This window comes from Tyto alba, unplaced genomic scaffold (assembly GCF_018691265.1).
Source record: "Tyto alba isolate M040663 unplaced genomic scaffold, T.alba_DEE_v4.0 Super-Scaffold_6, whole genome shotgun sequence".
Lineage (NCBI taxonomy): Eukaryota > Metazoa > Chordata > Aves > Strigiformes > Tytonidae > Tyto > Tyto alba.
This window is the reverse complement of record NW_024881327.1, coordinates 54,623,083-54,645,626: the sequence shown is the minus strand read 5'-3', so window position 1 is coordinate 54,645,626 and position 22,544 is coordinate 54,623,083. Positions and strand designations below refer to the sequence as shown.

General features: G+C 47.8%; 1 protein-coding gene across 1 annotated transcript in view; it reads right to left on the bottom strand.

The window, feature by feature from the left end:
- Positions 1–22,544, bottom strand: part of EXOC6B (exocyst complex component 6B) — a 310,684-nt gene that overhangs the window by 76,899 nt on the left and 211,241 nt on the right. Inside the window, 1 exon segment of the mRNA XM_033007046.2 lies at positions 8,521–8,662. Within this exon segment, the coding sequence (XP_032862937.2) occupies positions 8,521–8,662 (142 nt within the window).

Genomic DNA, 22,544 nt, shown 5'->3' with positions numbered 1-22,544 from the left:
GAGGAACCCGGACAATCTGCTTGTGGTTGCAGCAGCCATGAACAAGATGTTGTATTTGGGGAAACAACCATCTCAGTATTCCTCAGTGAAGAATGTAGGTCTCAAAGTTATCTTCCTTAGACACACCCTTGGAAGACTAAAAATCCAAGAGATGGGACCTCTTGCACCTTACCCAGAGGCACAAAATGACACCTTGAGGATACTCAAGTTGAAGGAAAAATCTTTGCGTGGACTCTGGAGAAGCTTGCAAGGGAAAAAAAAAAGGTGAGAAATGATGGCTAGAAACTGAGACAAGAAGAACAAAGAGCTGATCCCAAATTTCATATTGAGCTTATACTTCACCCACACCATTCCCACACAACCCTGCTTTGAAGCTGTTCCCCATTATAGGCAAATTATCAAAGCTCATTCCCATGTGGGGAATTCCAGAGAGCTGCGGGGAAAGGAAGCAGTTATCCAAAAGACACTGAACTGGGTCAGATTAACTAAGAATTTCTACCCCTCTCCATCGTTTGTCCTTCTGATGGAACAAAGATGAGCCTGGAGTCCTGTTATTGCATAGAAATGAGTGGTCTGAGGGGCCGGGGACGTGATGGTCCACTGGCAGGGCTGAGGAGCATCCACAGCCCCAGGGAGGAACTCCTCACTGATGGACAACTCAAATGCTTTCAGGTAGAAGAAAAGGAAGCTCTTCAGAATAAGATGCGTGCCAAGAAATTTGGTCCCTGCCAATCCACAGGACCGGTTTACAGAATCAAGTTCCAGATCTATACAGGTTCCCAAACCCATAACCCAAGATGTACGGTGGATGTCTCTTCGTAGATGTGAAGTTCTCAGCTCCATTAAAATACTAATACTAGGAAAAGTGAAGTGTGCACATCTCACTATTAGCTCTTCTCAGCTGCAAAGGTTGCCAAGCATCAATAGTGTGTCCATGGTGGCTGGGGAAGGGAAGGTGGGTGCAGAGCTGAGGAACTGTGCGCTCTTAAAATTGCTTAAGCAAAATTAGGTGTGGACAGAGGCATCTCCTCTTCCTGGAGTTGCAAAGGACTGTAAGGATGGGTAAATAAATATCAGTGGGTATTCTGGTAACAAAGGAGAACACAGGAAGTTGTTGGAGATTGAGGATGACCAAAAGGTTGTAGCAGATGCAAAAATCAGAGACAAAAGGACAGGAGAGGCTGAGATGACGCCATGGGATTAGCAACAGGTTTACAAAGGAGACAGAAGGGAAGGAAAACAGAAAGAGAAATACTAAGGCTAAAATGCGGAAGGAGACGAGGTGATAGATTACAGGACAGATGAAGAGAGAACATAAGGCAAAAAATCAGGAGATGGGTAGAGACGGAAAGCAAGCAGGAGGTCTCAAGTTCAGGGGCAGAGTAAAAAGACTGGAGAGAAGTTAATTTCTCTTTGACGTCATGCAAACTCTGAGGATTTGCTCAAGTCAGACTTGTAAAGGCCACTTAAGTACTGTGCTAATGCAGAGGGCATTGTCCACATACTTCCCATCAGCATCTAAATAAAAAGGGCACAATTTTGGTAGTTCTTTGGTGGGGAGTCATGAACTTCTCCTCCAGGCATATTTATAGGCACTAATTCACTAGGCATCACTTTCTTTGCCACTGTGAGACTTTGCAACCTCTAAGAAAGGTCAGCAGAGGGAAATGAAGGCAGCACTAAATAAATTAATGATATGCCCAGGAGAACAAATTCAGGGAGAAATAAGGGAGGATAAATTTAAGCGTAGGAAGGTAGCACAGCTGGGGCCCACGGGCTCCAACTTCCATGCTCCCTGTCACTCGGCACGCCAATAATTTACCCTTCCCATTTCAGAAAGCACGTCCAGCAGCGCTTGGAAGACAGCTCTGCTGTCAATACAAATCACCCCACTCCGTTTTAACAGCAGGAAAACGCAAAGTTTTGTTTCCCAATGAGGGCCGAGTTCCGACAGGTGAAGAGGTGGGAAGGAAGCGATGGGCTCCTCTCATCCTCCGGGGGAACGCACAGGTCACAGGCGTGGTGAGCAAGAGGTGGGCATGGGCAAAGCACCGGGCAAACAGCGGGACTGCGAGTTCCCAGGGATGAGTACGAGCATCAGGATCTGCTTGCTCCACGATGGAGAGGTGTTCTTTCAAGCCATCCATGCAGGCAGCTCATGCAAACACCGCTCAACCTTATATTTGGGACAGTCCAGGACACTAATGACACTTTAATGAATAGGTCGAAGCTTTCTAAGCAGCCAAAATCCATGATCTGGTTCAGTCACGTGCCTGTACACTAAATACACCCGCGCACTCTCAAAGCTCAGCACCCTTTTGCCAAAATTGCTGTTTTTCTTGCTGCTCAGCCCCACTCCAGGCTGTGATGTTCCACGGCGCCGTGCCGATGCACGACCCCGCGTCAGCCCAGCGGAGGAAAGGCCAGGGAAGGAGCTGTGTTGATTCCTGACACGCACGATAAAACATTATCGAGTGCTGCGATGAGCTGAAATGTAGGCAAGAAAAGCCACCAGGAGGGAAAACAGGGATGCTGAAGGAGAAGGAGTGTCTGAGCGTGCGGCGGGGAAGGGCAGCGACCTTGCCCCATGGAGCAGAGCATCCCCAGAGCGAGCTGTGGGGCCGACCTCTGTGAGGCTTCACCTCGGACCTCCCAGCAGCGGGAGGCAGAGGAATGGGAGTCTCAGCCTGGGGCGAAGGAGCAGCGCCGCGGCGAGTGCCTCGGGGCACGGCAGGGACCAGAGCCAGCACGGGGAGGAGGATGGACGATTTCCTGAGCGAGGCCTGGCTCCGAAATGAAGGTTGGAAAGCTTTGGCTTGGAGGACACTGCCAGGCAGGTGGCAAGGCAGCCCGCTGCCCGGTGTGGCTCTTCCCTGCTCCTCCATCAGCCTCCTCCATCGCCCACGTAACCGTCATCGAACACTGTCACCCCCAGCCTGCCAACTCCTACCGCACCAATACTGCACTGTAAGGAGTTCCGACCAACTGTCCAAACCACAGACGCGGTCCTTCCCACCATCACAGCCCAGGGCACACACGATGTAGCTCCGTCCTTCACCATGGGTGAATATAGGTCCCCTCCCTGACTCTCACCATGGGTGAGGAGCTCATGCACACATGGTTACCACCAGCTCAGCAACCACAGAACCGCCACCAGCTGCAGTTACACAACCCTCCGTACAAGCCCTATGTCTCAAGGAGGATCTGCAGCTTTAATTTCTTTTAAACACGTATCTTTCCTTTTTAACCATACATATCTGAGTGGCACAGAGAGGCACTTGAGTGAGGCTGTGAACCACCAATATAATAAAAAGCTCCCAGGTATTACAAGATCTGAAGAATCACAGAATTGTTTAGGTCGGAAAAGACCCTTAGGATCATCGAGTCCAACCGTAAAGCTCCCACTGCCAAGGCCACCACCGAGCCACGTCCCTCAGCACCACGTCTCCGCGGCTTTTGAATTCCTCCAGGGATGGTGACTCCACCACTCCCCTGGGCAGCCCGTCCCAATGCTTGACAACCCTTTTGGTGAAGAATTTTTTCCTAATAGCCGACCTAAACCTCCCCTGGAGCAACTTGAGGCCGTTTCCTCTCGTCCTATCGCTTGTTACTCGGGAGAAGAGACCGACCCCCCCTCGCTCCAACCTCCTTCCAGGGAGCTGTCGAGAGCCACCAGGGCTCCCCTCAGCCTCCTTTTCTCCAGGCTGAACCCCCCAGTTCCCTCAGCTGCTCCTCACAGCACTCGTGCTCCAGACCCTTCCCCAGCTCCGTTTCTGTTCTCTGGACACGCTCCAGCACCTCAAGGTCTTTCCTGGAGCGAGGGGCCCGAACCTGAACCCGCTATTCGCGGTGTATCGAGAGATCAGCATCAGCGGTGTGGAGATTTCTCTCCCGGTGTGATCTGCTCCAACCTTTCCTTTTGTTCATCACAACGTCCCCTTTTCTCCCCCCAAAATACCGGCTTTTCCTGGCGCACTGCAGAAGGGTGGCTGCCAGCAAGCACACGGTGCAACAGCCTAAACTCAGGCAGTTTGTCCTCAAAACCGCTGCGGTCGCCTCTAGCGCCGGGCAGAGCCTCAGGCAGCCGTTTGCGCGGGGCCTGCGCTCGAGGGAGAGGACTCCTGCGGCGGGGGGGGTGGGTGGGGGGGGGGCAACCCCCCGGCATCTTACACAAACAAGGGGGTTTCCGCGTGAGAACGTCCTCGGAGCCAGATAACGCAGCCAAGAAGGAGGTGGCGAACGGCGGCGCCGGGACCCGTATCGGCGCATTTTGGCACGTTCCCGTGTCGGGATGGAGGATCCCTCAAGCCGGCGGAGACATCTGTGTTTCTTATTGACTGCCCCCAGGAGTGGGCTGACTGAAAATTGGGAGTTTAATGAAATTTTAAATATAATTTTTATGGTGCTTTTAATTTCTCATAAAGCGGCAGTTAAAAGACTTTAGAGATTATGGAACTGCTTATTTTATGATCTAAGTATTGTAAAAACAATCTGCCTCAACCACTGCTGGAACCAGTTACGTAGATGGGAAACACTTTAGTAGGAGCGAGAGCAGCCCCCTTTCTTTTTGCTTTTTAAGTTGCAATCTCCAAATCTGGGTTGTTACATTTGATTTCCACTACCTCTGAGGTACAGGAGATATGGAAAGATTATATATATACCAGTACCAGGAGGTCCAAAAAAGAGCAGAGCAGGGAACCGGGTTACAAGGCACATAGCAATTACAAAAAGCACATTGCACGTACTGTTAAATCTCAGGTTACAGATGTATTCTGGAAGACAGCAAACCCACTTTAAAAAGCAAACGCCTATTCTGAAAAAAGCATCACCTCCTCTATTTACAGGTTCACAGAAATATTTGTGTTAGGTTGCTGTTTTTTTTTTTTTTTTCCCCTCTCCAGAGTTGGTTCTTTTCAAGTTGGTTCGTTGGGCCGGAGCCAGACCTCATTCCTAAATTGAGACATAATTAGATGTGTCCTACTGTGTCTTTCTGGGCAATTCATTTAACCTCTATGCCTTATTTCACTTCAGGTTTAAATAAAGAGGTGAGAGAATCTCTCTTGACTGCATGAAGAAAGAGTTATGGAAAGCCAAGCAATAAGAACAAGACTTACAACTAATACCTGGCCAACTACAGACGTTTTAAAAACTGCTGTTGCCCTTCCCTGGACGTCAGCCGTGCCATCCACGCGCAGACATCGCGGCAAAGCTGCACCAAAAGACTTTCAAACCTCTAACACACGTCGTGGGAATCAGCTTTTTGCTGGGAAAAAATGAGGCCATCCCCCTCGACGAGCAGGACCGGTGCCTTACGTCTCCTCGAGGGCTTTGTCCAGCTGGAGGCTCCAGCCCCGTGGTCTCACCGGGGGGATAATGCCACTGGAAAACCGCTCGCATTTTTCCCAGGTTTCCCTCATCACAGGCAACCTAACAGGATTTTTACAACCTTGCAGCTCCATTCTTCCTTGCCTCTCTCACACCAAAAATGCTGCTGACGTATACGGGACTATTCACACAGCCAAAACATGCAAGATTTGACTCTTAATGTTTATTTAATTTACTATTTCTCCCCAGTCCTCCGAAAGCATTCTTTCTGAATGCCATAAAATTAATAAACTGTATATTCAGTGCTTTGAACATGCAAAACGAGCACGTTTCTAGGGAGGGGGGGATTTATAGTGCAGGCAAGGGGTCCCATCACGACCTCGTGCTTCTCCCGAGCACCATCCGGGCTTGCACATGCCTGGTTCCAAACCTCAGCCTGAGCAATGATTCATGCGGCCATTCCCTTCTTATGCTGACGGGACAGCAAATTATTTATAAATCAGGAAATATTTTATGAACCCACAAGTCTGGAGAATTAATTTGCTGGTGTCTTGTTCTAAGCCGAACCCGTCATCTTTTTCACCTCTGCTGTTGTTATCTATTTTGTATAAAAACACATTTTCTTGTAACGTGCACTATATCTACTCTGATATAGAGCAAATTATCTGCACCACCTTCAAACCACGCTTAATATACAACAAAGTCCTCCCATTAATTTGCTTCACCACTCTCTTAACCAGCTTATACCTTTGGCATTCACAAGAACTTAAACAAAAGCCTAATAAACTCCAGGATCGAAACTCTGAAGCCCCATTCCCACATCACAGAACTCACTGGAAGTGCTCCAAACGGCTATAAAATCCTATTTTAATATGGTAAGTACAGGATAAAGCTGCTAAACTAGGTAAGGCTCGGGAGTCTGGGGAGAGAAAGGGGGCTGGAGGTAGAGGCATAAAGTCAAATATGCAACTGATATAATAAGGATGCTGAGATCCGCACCTGTGCTTTCAGGTAAAGGATAAAAAAACCACAAAAACAAAACCAAAAAACCCAAACAGAACCCTTGCAAATTGAAGCATCTTTCCTGAATACACCAGTTCGCTCGGGATCGGCTTTTCCCTAAATTTAAAATCTTGATGCGCTGCTTCTCAAAAGCAGAACTCAAATCATTCCCGACGTCAGCCACGCCACCAGACAAACCCGCGGGGACGGGGGAACGCGTTTTTGCTGCCGAAAAGGCAGAAGAAGACTTTGTCTGGGTTTACCGTTAGGGGGGCTGACAGTGATGGATAGGCAGGTTACAGCACCGGCATCCGTCTCCACTCCCCTGCCGCGGCGGCACCTCGGGCCGGGGCCGAGGGGAGCGGGGCGCCTGCCTCGCTGCTCAGGTTGGCGTCACCTGCTCTTGAGGGGCTGAGCGCTCCTCGTTTTGTCTCACAAAACGACTGGAATTTAAGGAACCGTGCTTTTTAAGCCTGATACGAGATGTCATCTGCTTTACTTGGCGTCGGGGGCTTTTAGGGAAGAGATGCTGCTTAGTGACCCACGGTACCCATGGGGCGGAAAACTGCAGGGTTACGAGTCTGTCTGCAGCCAAACGAAAAAGAAGGCAACTATTATTAATGACAAATGCTTCCTATTATTCTCAGCAGCATCGCCCGTCCCTCCGCGGACACCGATTGGGAACGCAGCTGCTACCGGTGCAGCCCCGACGTGCTGATGGGACACAAATTAGACAGCAAGAATTTAGGGCTGAAGGCATTTCTGAAAGACAAATAACAGCATTGCTTGCATTACGACATATGATATAGCTGCAAATTTGGGATATGAGTCATTAAACAGGGCTCCTTCTCCCAAGCTATTCAGCTGAGTGGTGGAAATCAGCAAAAGGACATTAAAGAATTAAAACATACTCCCTATGCACACCAGAGCTCTTACTGGGTGATCTTTCTCAGAAATAAATGCAATCCCACTGTTGAGGGGCGCAGCTGAACTAAAACACGATCAGCAAAACGTTTTATAAAGGGTGGAAGAGTATCTCTTGACAGTGTTAAGTGCCAGACGATGATGAAGCCAAACACAACTGATTTCATCGAGTTATCAGAGAGAGGAAAAGCAAACTTTCCACTGTTTAGGCTCTGATACCGTTCACACTGAGGCCAGGGATTACTTTGCTGTGGGGTTTAACGGGAGCCACACTGGGCCAGAGAGCATTTCAGAAGATTCTGCAGTAAACGGGTTTATCGTGATCTGCACAAGCTACATCCCAACCTCCACCTCAGCCAAGGAAAGTAAAAAGGTGGATAACTGGGAAAAAAACTTCCCCAAAATACTTCATCCAAGATTTCCTCAACTCTTTATCAACCCTATCAAGCTCTGCATTTTCCAGAGCCACGGTCTCTAATCCCTCCCAGTGTTAATCCCAGTAAGAAATCCATCGTAAGGGAGAGATGTTCCTGTGCAGAAGCGTGTTTACCCTGCTTTCCCTTAATTATAAAACCAGGAAGAAAAAAAAAGTGTTCTGTCAGTTTGTGCTATGTTTTTTTAACCCTTCTATTGGGTCGGATAACAAGCAACTCGAGGGAATCCTTAGGATTTCAGTGCTAATTCAGGTGTAAACTAGATGAACCGAAATGAGCAGGGGTGAGAGCAAAGCCACGGTGCTGGCACCGCGATGCTCCCCGCGCACCTCTGATTCGATGCATTTCGTTGTGAGACATCTCTTTTCCGTAACAGCAACTTTGCAAAAAGGGTCTGCTTTGAGAAAGAATTCCCTGCAGCAGACAGAGATGACAAACAGCTGAGGTCAGGAGAGGACCAGAACTTCTTAAGAACATAAGCCAGTTATTGTTTTCAGAAACAGTCAAAAGCAAACTGATTTTTGTTAGCCCTCATGTTTTACCCGCTCTAATCCCTCCTACTTTTAAAATGCTCCATCTCAAAAAGCGGGGATGGTCTGGAAAGCATCAAGGCGGCATTAAAGAGAAAAAGGACGAGTAAAGCTTTGATCTCTTAGAATTTGCTGGGCTGCTTCTGTCCTGAAGACACTGCCAAGTGTCACTGTGGACAGCACCAGCGAGCCCCGCAGGCGTTCACCAGTCCCAAATATTTGGCATCACTAAAAGCCCTGGCTCGTGTCCAGGCACACAAACAGGCAAAGGGACACGTGGAAAACGAGATGGTTTTGCATCTTACGTTCACACTCCTCCACGTCCAGGTTGAACTGCTGCAAGGCGCCCAGCGTCAGCTGCCGCACTTCGGCTTCCAGCAGCAGCTGCATCAGCGAGGTGGAGAGGTGCTTGCACGCCGACATGCAAGCCGTCTGCGCCACCTTCCCCTGCAAAAGAAAAGGGAGACTTGCTAAAGCCATGGAGCACAAAACGCAAGAGGAACTTCTCTGGACCAGGATTCAGCACTCCAGCCCCTTTAACATGTCCCATCTGCTACGGGACCTTCACGTGGCGCTCAATCTCGCAACCACCGTTTTTCAGGGAATCACCTTCTAGGACTCCCCATTGCTACTCGCAGGGTTAGACCTTGACAGGGGCAGAGTGCCCAGGAGCAGCTCAAACCTACAAAACCCTGGGGATGTGTAGAACTCTAAGTATTTCTCATTATTGTGTCCTAACGTGGGCAAGACAACATACCACAGCCGACATCTTACATAGGCTGCCTCGATTAACCCTGCCAATAGGTCAAAGTAGTGCTGTCGACAATTCAGCTAAACCAGTGTCTGTGTATATTCCAGGACAGGAATTTCAAAATCTCTTTCCAACAGCAGACTCCCAGATCCAGGTTTGGCCTTGGCTACTGGGGAGCGGAGAGCCAAGGTCACGCTGCTGCGACAAGGACACGCTGATGCTCTTCAGCCCGCTTCTTCCAGATGCCACCGGGGACCAAGGAGGAGGAAGCACCAAGGCAAGGAGGTGACTGAAGAAGCCAGTTGTGTTTACATGGGTAGGATTCCTCCTCAGGGCTGGGTAGGGGGGAGTAACCTCCAGCACTGGGACTCATCCTGCATCTGCTTGTACCAGGGGGAACTTGGTTATCAACACTTGCCTTCTCCTGAGCCACCCCTAATTTGTGGCAATTAAACAGGGGGTCTACAGGAAGGAGGCCTGAGGTTGCCGTGTGGAGAGAAACTACTTAAATCCCTTCAAATGTTCATAAATCTAACAAAAGTACAAGAAGCTATGAGTTTCAGCTATTAAGGAAATTGAGAACTTTGTCAGTAAATATTTATTTTTAACACATTTTCTCCAAGCCACCATGGTTAAGTTTCACTTTTGAGGACCAACTGAGATCTCAAGCCATAAATCACCTGAACAGCTCGCAGCAAGAGGAGTTACCCTAGATAAGCCTTCCACTTCCTGATTGCAAAACAATTGCAAAGCAAGAGAAGAGTAATCATGACAGACTATTTAATTAGCGTGCTTAAATTTTTGAACTGTGGCATTTGAAAGGGCTGATTTTCAAATCGTGGTTGAAGCCCCTGAATTGCCAGAACTGAACTGTCAGGTAGGAAGCCCAGGATGCCTCTGAGGACTTACGATGCTCAAAGAAGAGTGGTATGAAGGAAAGGGATGATGGGGGGGGGGGGTAGGGATGGGCTGTGGAACAGGAGAAAGGGAGACGGGTGCTCAGAAAGCTCCATCTCCTGCGAAAGGCCATCAGCAGGTCACTGAGGTCGAGCACCCCCGCCCAGACCTGGCTGAAGCATCGGCTACCAGGAGAACCACCATCAGAAGAGAGGGAAGCTAATGAGCAGGGCCGTGAAGAAATCAAGATCGTCCATAAAAGACTCTTGGATCCTCTTGAGACGCCACGAGGGGACAGAGGAGGAGAAGACCTTTCCAAGAGCAACACAGATGTCCCCACCCAGGTGCTGGCTGGCTTGTCCCGTGGAATAACGATGCCCTGCCTTGTAGGAGCCTGGTCCTGAGCTGGGACTCTGCATTTAGCAATGCGCTTCAGAAAATCCAAGTTGACTGACAAGAAGCGTAGAAGGAAAACCAAAGCACCCAAAGGCCATTAAACAGACCATCTCCTGCCTATGACGCTTAAAAAGCTGAGGGTTTTTTTTAATTCTTAGTGAATTTATTTTGCATCACAGCAGCAGGTCTCACAGGTCAGAGGTGCCACGCTCCCACTGAACTAAACCCAAGCATCATTTAGGGGCGCTGAACATGTGGGAGCATTTATTTTTCAACTTACCCCAATTTCTCCCTCGTTTCCAAATGCGCAAAAGATTTCCCCCCCACCCCCGTTCCTCAAATATTGCTGTGTGCCATCCAAAATCTGTGGCAGGTAAGATTTGGGTAGATAAGGTTTGGCAGATAAGATTTGCACGGGGGTGTAACATGTATTAAAGCCATAAAAATGGGGAAGTCCTTTGGCATAGACTCGCAGAAATCCACTGGCTGACGCTACACGTCTGCATGTGTAACCCCACAATAATATTTCTGGATAATGGTGCTACCCTGAAAACAGCCTCAACAGGAGATTATGTTTTCAAATGCAGACAAAAGATTTTAACACGCTTTCTTGAAAACAAGGAGTGGCTTAGGAGATCTCACAGATTCTTACAAGCACTTTACAAATTACATTTAAACTGGGATTAAAGCGAGGGGTTTACGTGGTGTTTCAAGCTAAGTATCACAAGTTTCATTACCGCAGCACAGAAAGATGAGCAAATGTTGGACGCATGTACTGGGAAGTGGTTTTACTTTACAGAGTTGTTTGGGATCTTCAGGCCATGTTCATCTTCAGCAGGGGGGAAAAAGAAAAATATTTTTTATTAAAAAAAAAAAAAGAAAAAAGAAAAAAGAGCAGACCCATGCATTATGGGGCAGGGTATTTCATCTCCACCGTTCACTGCTGCTCCCAGGCTCCGGGAGCCTTCATTACTCACCTCCAAACAAACACCTTCACTAAAATTAAGATGAAGCATGGCAACCATAAAGTTTAGCGAAGCTCTGGGGTTTTTTTTGTTTTTTTTTTTGTTTTTTTCTCCTTTTCATCATTTACTTGTGCCCTTCTGACACGTTCGGTTATTTAAAACGCCGCTTGTGCCAATTCCTCATCCCCGGCCGCAGTGGGAAGCGCGCCGCTACCCGACTGCGATTTTTCTTCATTACTTCCAACAGACACTTGAGTTTTTGCTATGACCGAGTAGTTCTGATGTGTTATGGAGCAGAAGACCCAGATGGAGGCAGAGGATGAGAGAGTAAAGCTCTGCAGCCATGCCCTGGGACCCGTCACCCGTGCTGGGCACGGGGGACAAGGCTCCTTACCCTTCTTGGCAGAGCATGAGGAAATCCAACGAGTAGCTCCTGCAACTCTTGGAGGAGCCTTGGAGACGCTCAACCCCAGGTGAAGTCCAAAGGAAACTCCCCCCCCCGGAAGGTTTTCTGCCCCGCTGACAAAAAGTTAAGAGGAATAACCTTCTTGCCCACCAAGCAAGGGTCGGATCAGCACACACGGAGGTACCTAAAGGGTTACCTGCGCCTACAACAAGCACAGCAAACACGCTTGCCCCCTGCGCGCATTCCTCCGGCCAGCCAGACTTGCCCAAATAAAGAGTGAATGACAAGCGACACCGGGAGGGCGTGAAGAAGAGCAAATAATTGAGATGAAATGTCAAGTTAATAAGCCAAACGCGAGGAAGAAGGGATAAAAAAAAAAAAAAGTAATTTAATCATCAGGGCTTGACAGCACAACAACTCTGCTGAGTCTTCGCCGTGAAAGCGGCGTGGAAGTGGTACTTCAGGGCGTTCTTTGCGAGTGTCTTCTGCCGCAGCTCGTTGCAGTGGTGGGAAAGGGGATCCAACCAACAAGCCCAGGAGCAGCTTCTGGCTCAGCCTTCCCTCCTCCTTCCTTTTTCACACTGGATTTGGCCAGGCCAAAAATTTTTTTGGGGTGCAAATGTGCACTGCGTCCTTGAAAACTCTGAAGCGGAATCTCCTCCTGTCAGCTGAGAACCCGACCTTTTATTTCTGTTATTCTTAAGGTTTAAGCACCTAGAAACCATTCTGCTTTTAAAAAAGACTCGGTCTTTCATCTTATGTTTAAGAACATACAGATGCCTGACAGTTTAGATCCAATATTACCAGATGAAAGACAAAAGTATACACAGGTATTTTTTTCTGCCTTTTAAGCTTTAATCCATTTTTCCTTCTATTTACCATTAGAGGGTTTGGAGATGTCACAGAGGTTTAAATCATTGCGCGATATGTCTGGCTAGAGACAAGAAGGTACTACCAGGGATGACCAGCACCTCATTCCCTGGGCACCAAGATTTAAAACTCTTCCAGAATTTATATTTTTCACTCTTATAAAGACTGAACCCAGCCTTATAAATAAGATTGAACCTAACCTTATAAATAAGACTGAACCTAATCCTTTTTCTGCCTCACCCCTACACTTAGCGCAACAGATGCCCACTTACAGCAGCTCTTCATAAGATCAGCAGTGGCTTACGAACATCAATTTTAGACCATTTCCCCAGAAACACAGTGCAGTATCTGCTTGATAAGCAGCTACCCTTGACAGGAGAAAAAACAGCGTGAGGACACTGACATATCACTGCTAATAAGCTGCTGCTGCAAGCAGAGGTGGGTCGTATCCACACTTGGCGTGGTTGTATTCACACCGGCAGATATCAAGCACATCCCCGTACCAGAGTGTGCCCATCTTGGTTCTTTGCCACTTATTTACGATGGAGGTTCGCTTCATAATGTTGTGGTTTTTTTTTTTTTTTTTTTCCCTCCCCCCTGGTTCATTTTTGAGCTTTCCTGCAGCGCTGGGAGGAAGAGCCCCCGCTCGCCCTGGGCCGCCCGCCCAGCACACCGACACGCCGAGCCTGTGACAGACGTGTTTTCCACCAGCCTCACCCCTCTTCCTGAAACCATTAACTGCACCACCCACGGCAGCGGTGTCGGGACATGTGCCTTGGCGTGGGAGATGGAGCGGGATGCCTCCGAGATGTCAACCCTAGACGTCGCTGCTCCTAGAAAACCCCGCGGTTCAGAGGAGCCGCCGCGCTCAGCCGGGACGGCTCAGACCTCATGCTAATTACCTGGATGATTTTTGCAAGCGCATGGTGGAACCGGTGACACTCCCAAAGGCTCTCTCCTTGCCAGCGCCCTGAGAAATCGCAGGGTTACGTCCTGATCCCGCTCCCTGATGCGGCTCCAAACCAGCTCAGTCCCTGCCCCTATTTCAGAAACCCTTTACCTGCCTGAACACTCTGGTCCCTCCAGCTCAGGAACAATTTATCTAAAATGCAAAGTGCGATCTGGAGGGGAAGGCAAAGGATGAAGAACGCAACCATGACCTGAGCTGTCTGCAAAGAAGGGGATGAAAAAACTCTTTAAAGTCACTAATAGATCATGTACCAACTTGACAGAAAACTGAAGAGCTTAAAATTTCACCGAGCAGTTCCAGGAACATCTCTATAGCTGTCACTCATCCATTTAAGACCTTTGCAGACCTCATTAAAAATGAACTGGATTTGCATTGGGAAGAACAGGGGTCACGGGTAAAAGTTGACAGAGCTCAACAGCCAAGACACCCAAGCACCTGCTCGGCCACCCCCATCGAGCTCCAGCTTGGTCCAAGGTTCAGTGAACTGAAGCAATTCTGAGTGTATTATCAGAGCAAAAGCCACGGGGTTTTGTTTCGTAGGTCAAATCAGTTTGTAACCACGTTTCTGGCAGTGAATCCCTCTGTCCGTGGCCTTCGATGAAACCTCTCTGCAGCCGGAGTCCGCAGTTGGGGTTTCCATTAAACCTCTCAAGGTGATGCTGCCCTCCCTGTCCCACCAAGGCTTCCTCTGGGCACACGGGTAGGACATCTAGAGAGGTTCCTTGTGGCCATGCCAACCAGTGAAAGGGCCGAGCCAAATCCCTGAGGCTCTCCCAAAGACACAACCAAGGGGCACCCACCTGAGCACATCGCCACGGGCCACACCCCGTGGACCCTACCAAGTCAATCAGCCATGAAATCATCTTTTTTCATCTGCATTTCATCCTTGGGAAGCAGATGGAAGCCTCTGGGTTCCCAGGAGGACAGGCAGCCACCGCGAGGGAGGTCAGCACGGAGGCTACGGAGCCGGCACTGCTCACGGTAGCGCATTTGTTTGAAAATGGCAAATATGTTAACAATTAGGGAAAGGAAACGCCGAAAGCCTGCCTTGTTAATTAAGGAACTTGCTATCAAAGGGCTCATTAAAAGCTACTGAAACGGCATGGTTGTTAAAATAAATACCCATTAATCTTAATGTGCAATCAGGAATACGCTGCCACTACCCACCTCGCGGCGGGGGGAGAGGGAGCTCCTCGGCACACACCTACTGCTGCCAGAGCCGCGGCGGTGGCACGAGATGGTCCCAGAAGAAACCCAAGCAGGTTGTCCAAGGGGCACCACCCCACCACGCTGCAGGAGAACCTCTGGCTTTGGTGAGGAGGAACCTGCTGGTGCCTCCTGCTTTTCACTTGGCCAAAACTAGGCGCAGCGTGGCCACTGAAATGCAAACAAAAGTCCTATTGTAGCACCGAGAATGCTCCCACCAACTCGCCAAAGAATTAACGCTGCATTTCCATGAAAAACACAGCCTGACAGGTTTCAAATGGCCTCAGAGTTTCCAATTATTTTTATTTTTTTTGCTACCAACAGAATTTCTTTTTAATCGGCAACAAGCGTTGGGATTGACGTGATTAAGTATATTTAGACATGCAAGCCCATGGACTTCATAACACAGAAAAGCGGGCCAAAAAATTGGAATTCCTCAATATTAAATGTCCACTCCTCTGTAAACAACCACAAGTTGTCCCAGTAATTTCAACACTGAATTTGCTGACTTCCCCAATTCATAATGCAATACCGGTGGGATACTTTGCAGAAGATGGAAACGTGATGCTGTAATAACGAGCAATTTTTTGGTTGCATAGAACCAAGAATAATCCCAGTGGATGCTTTCTGTGCAGTCATGGATGAAGACTCCAGACCCTACAGACCCCAAGGTGTGATCTCCTCCTGCCCCACCTTTGCTGCCCACAGCACTGGAACCCCAAATTTCACTAAACCATGGGCAAAACCAGTAAATCAGCTCTGCTACCTCTTGAGATGAGAGTCTCCTGGCTGGCCCATGCCATCCTGATTTGCCACGTTCTTAACACCACCCTGATGCATGTTTTTACTGCCTTTTAAAAAAAAAAATGTTCTGCAGTCCCTGAAGATGCCAACCCCCCCCCCCCCCCAAACCATTACCCACATACATTAACACTTCCCAAACAGTCAAAACAAATGTATGAGTACTTTGCTGTTTTTAAGAGGTTTACTTAAAAAAACAAATAAACCTCTCATTAATTGCCCAGAAATCCATTCTCAATTTTGTGGGAGTTTTCAGTTGGATTTGGGGGTTTGGTTTGGTTATTTGGTTGGTTTTTTTTTTTTTTTTTTTTACAAAAAAAAAAAAAAGCTGTGTATCTGCACTCAATACCTTGCAATTAAAAGTGAGCATATTGAGGACAAAGAGCCTCAGGGGCAACAAGTGAGAGCCCTGAGTAAAACAGGTGGTCAAGAAGACTTCTCTGTGTTGACCAAGGCCTGAGTTTGAGGCAAAGGTAGAGAAAACATTTGCCACGGTGCTGATCTCAAGAACTGCAAGATTTCACAGATAAACCAAGCCTGGATTGAGGCATGAGAAGGGAAGCAGCCATATGGAGTTAAAACACAACAGCACAAGCATCAAATCACTGGAAACAGTAGAGAGTAGCAAAAAAAAAAAAAAAAAAAAAAAGTGGATTTTTCTAATAAGCTTTATGTTTAATATAAAAGGAGAATCAATGCAGCGTCTTTGTCCAGAAGATGATTAGACTCATAAAGTGCTCCACGGTCAGACAACTCCACGTGTCCCAGAAAATCAAATCCATTCCTAAGAGTATTAGCCTCACATCAGGTATCAAGAGAGCAACTCTTAATGAATTAATTCTCTTTACTTGGCTTTGCAGCACTCTTACGTAGAATAAATCACTTTTTCCTTCCCAAATTGTTTGTGTTATGGAAAGAGGACAGGAGAACTGTTCCTGGTTTCCAGCAAGGAATGTGCTACGGGCTGAGCCCTGCCACTTTGCGTTCGATGGGACGCGAGAGGTGACCGATGTGCCACTTACTGATTTCAGCCACTGTCAAGCTCCGTGTTTGATCTCTGGCTCCATGAAGTCACCCCAGGAGCTACACACTGAAGCCAGTGTGTTGACTTACGGACTCGGAAAAAGGCAGCTGGCACCAAGCTACAAGATGACATTCACGTGGCGTTCAAACTCGCCAAGGAAAAGAAGAAGAAACTATCCAGCCAACAAGAAAAGGTTGGCGATGAGCAATGTTTGCAGACCAGGGCTCCTGAGCAGGGCAGTGCCTGTTGGGGAAACGGACCCTCCCCAGCCTTGGACCACCCCCAGCCATGGACCCACCAGATGCTCCTTAGCCTTGGACCCATGGGATGCTCCCCAGCCTTGGATACCCATCAGGTCTTCAGATTACTGGGCAGTTACAAAAGTAAAGGTTTCCTGATGCCCGAATTTATGAAAGGAGAGACAATGACTGCACACATTTCTTTGAGGAAGGTATTTCAGATTCAATGCACAGCTGGAACCTACTGGACCAGTCAACGGCATTGCCTTCACGTCAACACCCTCCTTTCCAACAGCTACAAAACCCATCTTGCTACTTGCAGTGAATGGGACAGGCATCTGGGCCTGGGTTTACCAAGAAAAAGAAGGGCCTCTTCCTCCTCATGGCATGCCAGAAGCGTCCCGGCGAACGACGGGTTTCTGGTTTAGGAGGAGGATGGACATTCTGTGCAGGATGAGCACCAAGCGTTGCTCCCCTCCCCTCTACACCCGATTACTGGGGCTGGGACCAGAGCAGGTTGTAGTCAGCCACAGCGGAAGCTTCGTTGCCGTTAGCAAATCACCAGATTTAAACAGATTATCACCACCAGGGTGCTGTTGTAGCCTTTTCTGAGTGAAATTGGGATTTTGGTCTTCTGATGACTTTGACCATCCCTCTCACGCCATACCTTGGTTCAAGAGACAGCCTTCCACCACTGAAATATCTCAGGTTCACTACAGTAAACCTATGAAGAGCAATACCTTGAAGCAGTGCCAAGTCACACCATTTTGAGTGAAATCTGTCTCATGCAAAGACCCACTCATGAGGAAAGCTGAGAGCATCTGAGGAGCGAAAAGAGCAGTTGCTCCAACCAACCTGGAAGGCCACCGTTCTCTGACTGAAGCGGGATTGCTTTCAAACTCATGCAAAAGCTGAGCGCAAGCCCATGTTTAAGTGGCTGTCTTCCAGAGGTATTTAAAAAAAAAATCGACGGGGTGTCATTTTCAGAAGTAAACATTTACCACTTATATTCTATTTTGAGCATTAAAGGGAAAAGCTGTCACAGATACGGCAGCAAGACAAACACATGGCAAAGCTGACCTCCCAACAGAAGCTTAGAGGCAACCAGACAAATAAAAAAGAAAAGGGGAAAAAAAAGCAAATACAGCAATTCTCCTCACCACACAAAAAATAAACCGGCCAGTTACGCCAACCACTGAAGCCCGATATAAAACCCTTCACATTCCAATAAAAGAGGAAAAAACGTAACAGCTTGGCTGTGTCAAAGATGCCCAAGGTCAACAGCTGGAGGCTATTTTGGCTGAAGCTGGTGGGAGACTCAAGGCTTTCGTACAGAGCAACACAGCAGAAATGACATCGAGGTGACGGTCACAACCAGCTCCCACAGACAGATCTGAAAGTGCTTGGCCTTTTTTTAATAACGTTAGTTTATTCTGATTACTTTTTCTTTGGGTTTTTTTTTTGGTCTTTCACCAAATGACACTTAATTTGCAGAGTAACCAGCTCCGTGGCAAGGTTTTTCATACATAGGCATCAAGCGGTCTTGGCACCACAGACTGCAGCTACTTGCTTACAAGCAGGAGCAAATACACCCAACAGCAAAAGCACAACTGAAGGATTTTGTAACCACATGTAATCGTGGGATCCAGGATATAAGAGGATCCCGGATAAGAGCATGCCAGGAACGCATGATTTTTCCCTCACTTTATGCTGTCAGAGTCAACAAGAGACATCCTTTTCTTTTTTTTTTTTTTTTTTTTAATAGGAAAATAAATAAACAGAAGGAAGGGCAGGGGGTGGAGAAGGGAAGTACCTCGGGAGGCAGCTGTTACAACTGAGCACGGGACCGTTTCTTTGAAGCCTTTTGGAGGCACACACAAACACAACCGGGCAGAGTCTTTTGTAGAAGTTCAGTAGTTTGCAGCAAAGCTGGGAAGCTACTGTAGGTTTGGGGTTTTTTTTTTTGCAGCTGGGTATTTTTTTTGCATATGCACATATGCAAAAAACAACATGGAAATAGAGGATTCTAAGATCTGCGCCTTTCTCCTTGCACACCATCCAAATGCATGGCAGGATATTTTTAATTAACTGATTTTTTTAAAGTCTATAGCATGGCGTCAGTAGCGTGCAGAGCCTGGCTCTCCCAAAATGTGGGGCGCCTGCGTTGGAGCATCCAGTTGCTGTCCAGTTTCCTAAGATGCTTCCGATATCTGCACAAGGACTTTCACACAGACCCCGGGTGGGAAAACACTCCTACCTCTCCAGGTCAGGCCTATGGCAGCATTAGCCTCTGAGAAACACTAGGAACTACTTGCTTTATCCTTGCTAGCCACTTGATTTAACTGCAGACGCTCTCATTAATCATGTAACCATCTGATCCTGGCTCTCCCACCAGGCCGGAGGTTCAGCCCGTGGCATCAAACCCCCGTTCCAAATCTGCTGCCTCCTGCTTTTTTTCACGTGACTCTCTTTTTCAAACAGTAAGAGATTAACAAGTCCCATCTCCCTGCTCTCTAAACACCCCGCCCTGTTACAAGCCGCACCGCCGATGCCTGCGCCGCCGCCTTGCGCTGTGAAACGGCGGCGCGAGGCGCGGGCCAGCAGCGACCAAAACCCACGCAAAAAAAAAAAAAAAAATAAACAAACCAAAATACGTGGGCAGAGCACGTCACGACAGCTCAGACCACTTCTCCTTCCCCCCAGAAGGTATCTCCGTGGCATGACTCAAAATCCCTGACCCGGCGACAGGAGGGAACCCTAAACCAAAGTGGACGAACCTGGGGTGTTTGACTTGCCACGGTGGCAGCTTGGCAGCCTCCACCCAGCATTACGTTGTTATTTTTTGCCATTTAAATGCATTTCAGAGCCAACAGTGCGAGCAAACAGGAGCAGCAGACCCGGAAAGGATGGTGGTGTAGATTCACTGCAAGCCCAGGGAGAGGATGGTGACCCACAGACCCGCTGGTTGGGCTTGGACAAGGCACGGGCTTGACGCTCCTCAATTTTCTCTTCCTCCCATGCTCCCCACTTGGATCTCCACAAAGATCATTCACCCCTCAAAAAGACACCAAGACCCTGCAACAGGAGATGTCAAGGAAAAAACGTGGTGCTCCAACAGCAGAGGCATCTCAGCCTGCAAAGGAATTAAACCTATAAATAACCTGCATTTCACAGGTCTCTATAGGCACACAAGAAGCATGAAATAGCCCTAATTCTTCTCGGTCCTGTTTGTGCCTCCTAACGCGGAGCGAGGTTCTCTCCCGGTCCCTGTGTCCACGGGTTGAGACTTTCGGATTTACGCGACGCAAACCAGAGCCGTGGCCCGGCCCTGATCGGAGCGCACGGCTCCACAACTGGAACGAAGGAGAAGGAAAAAAAAAAAAAAAAAAAAAAAAAAAAAATGTATTTCATCCTCCTCTTTTGTGGCTTTTATTTTCTTTTGTATTCGCTTTGGGAATAGCATTCTTTCCATTGGGAAGAGCCTGATTTTCCATTAAATACAAAGCAGCTGCCATTTTGGAAACAAAAAGTTGATTAAATACAGATTTTTTTATTTTTATTTTTTCTCTAACGTATGAAGAGCTAGAACCACGCTTCTCTCTGCTGATTTATCCGGGCAAAGCATCTGCCAATTATGGCAGTAGGAAGACTTAAAGAGCGTGAACTGAATTGCTTCATCTCTGCCGTATAATTTTATAATTATGATTTGATGTTATAAATAAAAGGGGAAAGATCTTGAGGCTTGGAGCACAGCACGCAGCGCTCACCCTCGTGGCAGAGCCCTCCGGCACACTGACACCCAGGTTTTCTCACCCTTCGCACACGCAAGGATGCTCCAGACTCCACATTTACGCAGATTTCTGCTTGCCGAGATGCCGAAGGAAGGGTCGGCATGTTGCCGTGACGTACGGCCGCCCGTTGGAAACGCAGCTCATACATGACTTAAGGCCCAGATGTTGAACAGACTGGAAAAAAAGGATGAGCTCAAAACAAACAAACAACAAAAAAAAAAAAAACACCACCCACTCCATTTCCACTCCATGAGCCATCAGCGCCCAATTTGGGAGATTTTTTCTTTTCCAAGCAGAGATAATTATTGAGTGACCAACACAAGCAGAGTATGAAACTTCAGCTCGTTTTCCATTCTTTCAAAATCTGAATCTTACATTAAATTTCCTTTTTTCAATATTCACATGGTATAGCAGAAAAACGGAGGGAAGAAAAAGATGGATGGTGATAGCTGTAGAAATTACCGTTACCTTGTTTTTTAATTAACCCATAGGGCTCTCCTTATTTATTGCCATTCATGAAACACAAGGAAGAAAGACCACGGCGATCATGAGAAATCTATAAGGACCCGCACTTTCAAATGCTCTTCTTGCTCTTACATCCGACCCAGGCTGCAAGATTCAGGGAGGAGATACCTCTGTGTAAAGACCCCCCCTATGATGGTCTCAAAACGACGCGTCCTGAATTGCAGCCACTTCAACCACACCAACAGCACTCGACCGCGCTTACGCGGCAATGGGCTCCGAACGATGGGCGTGAGCTCCCAACGCTTCTCCGTGCAACCTCAACTCAAGGGAATCCTGCACGGGGACCCCAAAGGACAAGATTGAACTTGTAGGATGGGCTCCTCTAAGGCACGTGGGTCTCCTATGAGTAGGTTAAGGAAGATAGCTGGGGGCTTTGGAAACAGATGTGGTGTGCACTGACGTTCCTTTGCACGTTCGCAACCCAAGAAGAGCCTTACATGATTTCAGGTTGCCAGTGGATGAAATAAGAGGAGAGCGTAAAACTGTAAAGTCTATTGTTTTGCTTAAATTTGAGCCTAAAGGGGGGAAAAAAAAAAAAAAAAAAAAAAAAAAAAAAAAAAAAAACAACGAAAAACAAGCCATACTTCAACTTCTGTTAGGGTTTTTGGAAGGTACACGCCGGGGCTCTGGTGCAGGAAGCAGCAGGCATGTTTGAATTCCTTAGGCTGAGGATGGATTTTCAGCTGCCAAATTCCCCGTACCACACATCTGATTCTTTGTGTATGTACGTGCATGCAAAAGTAAGCATAAAATAGCTTTAGAAATCTAAGTTTGTAAAATAAAAATCAAAGCCAAACATGCCAAGGTGACTACACAAAGGGAAGCAATACCTAGGGAAGCGTGCACACCCTGGTTTAAAGGATTTATGGGACTGGGCATTTTAGCTTCAATTAATTTTCAAAGTGCTGAAAGCAGACAAGAAACCATGTAATTACAAGATAACTTGGCTTACCCGGATTCGAGTTAACTAGCGCTCCTGGGTTAATCAGAGGTCAGCCCTCTCCCCAGCCAACAAAGCCAAATCCACTGTATTTGAATGGTTTGCTCCTTGCTTTAAAGCAACCATTAGTTCTTGTTTCGACCCCTTCATTTTGGGAAGTATTTGGGATTTTGGAGACACTTGAGAAGACCGGGAAAGTAATGCCCAGCCACCGGAGCGCAGCAAGGCGGGCAGCACGGGACCACACAGCCATGCAGGCGCTGCCCCAGTCACTGGCCCATCCTCTCCCCACCAAGGCACCCTAGTTTTAACGGCATTTTTGCCCAACCTTCAGGGCAAGCTGGCCCCCAGCAACCCCCCAAGAGACTCAGATCGCCTCTGGAGAGCAGAGGAAGCCCCCCGAGGACCATACAGGGAGGATTTTGGATGCTGCTCCTGCCCTGTCCCTGTCTGCATCCCAGGCAACGGGCTTTTTTTTTTTTTTTAAAGTGTGTCTGTATCTACAACACCAAGAAGCTTCCAGTATTAGCCACAACTACTTCCCACCG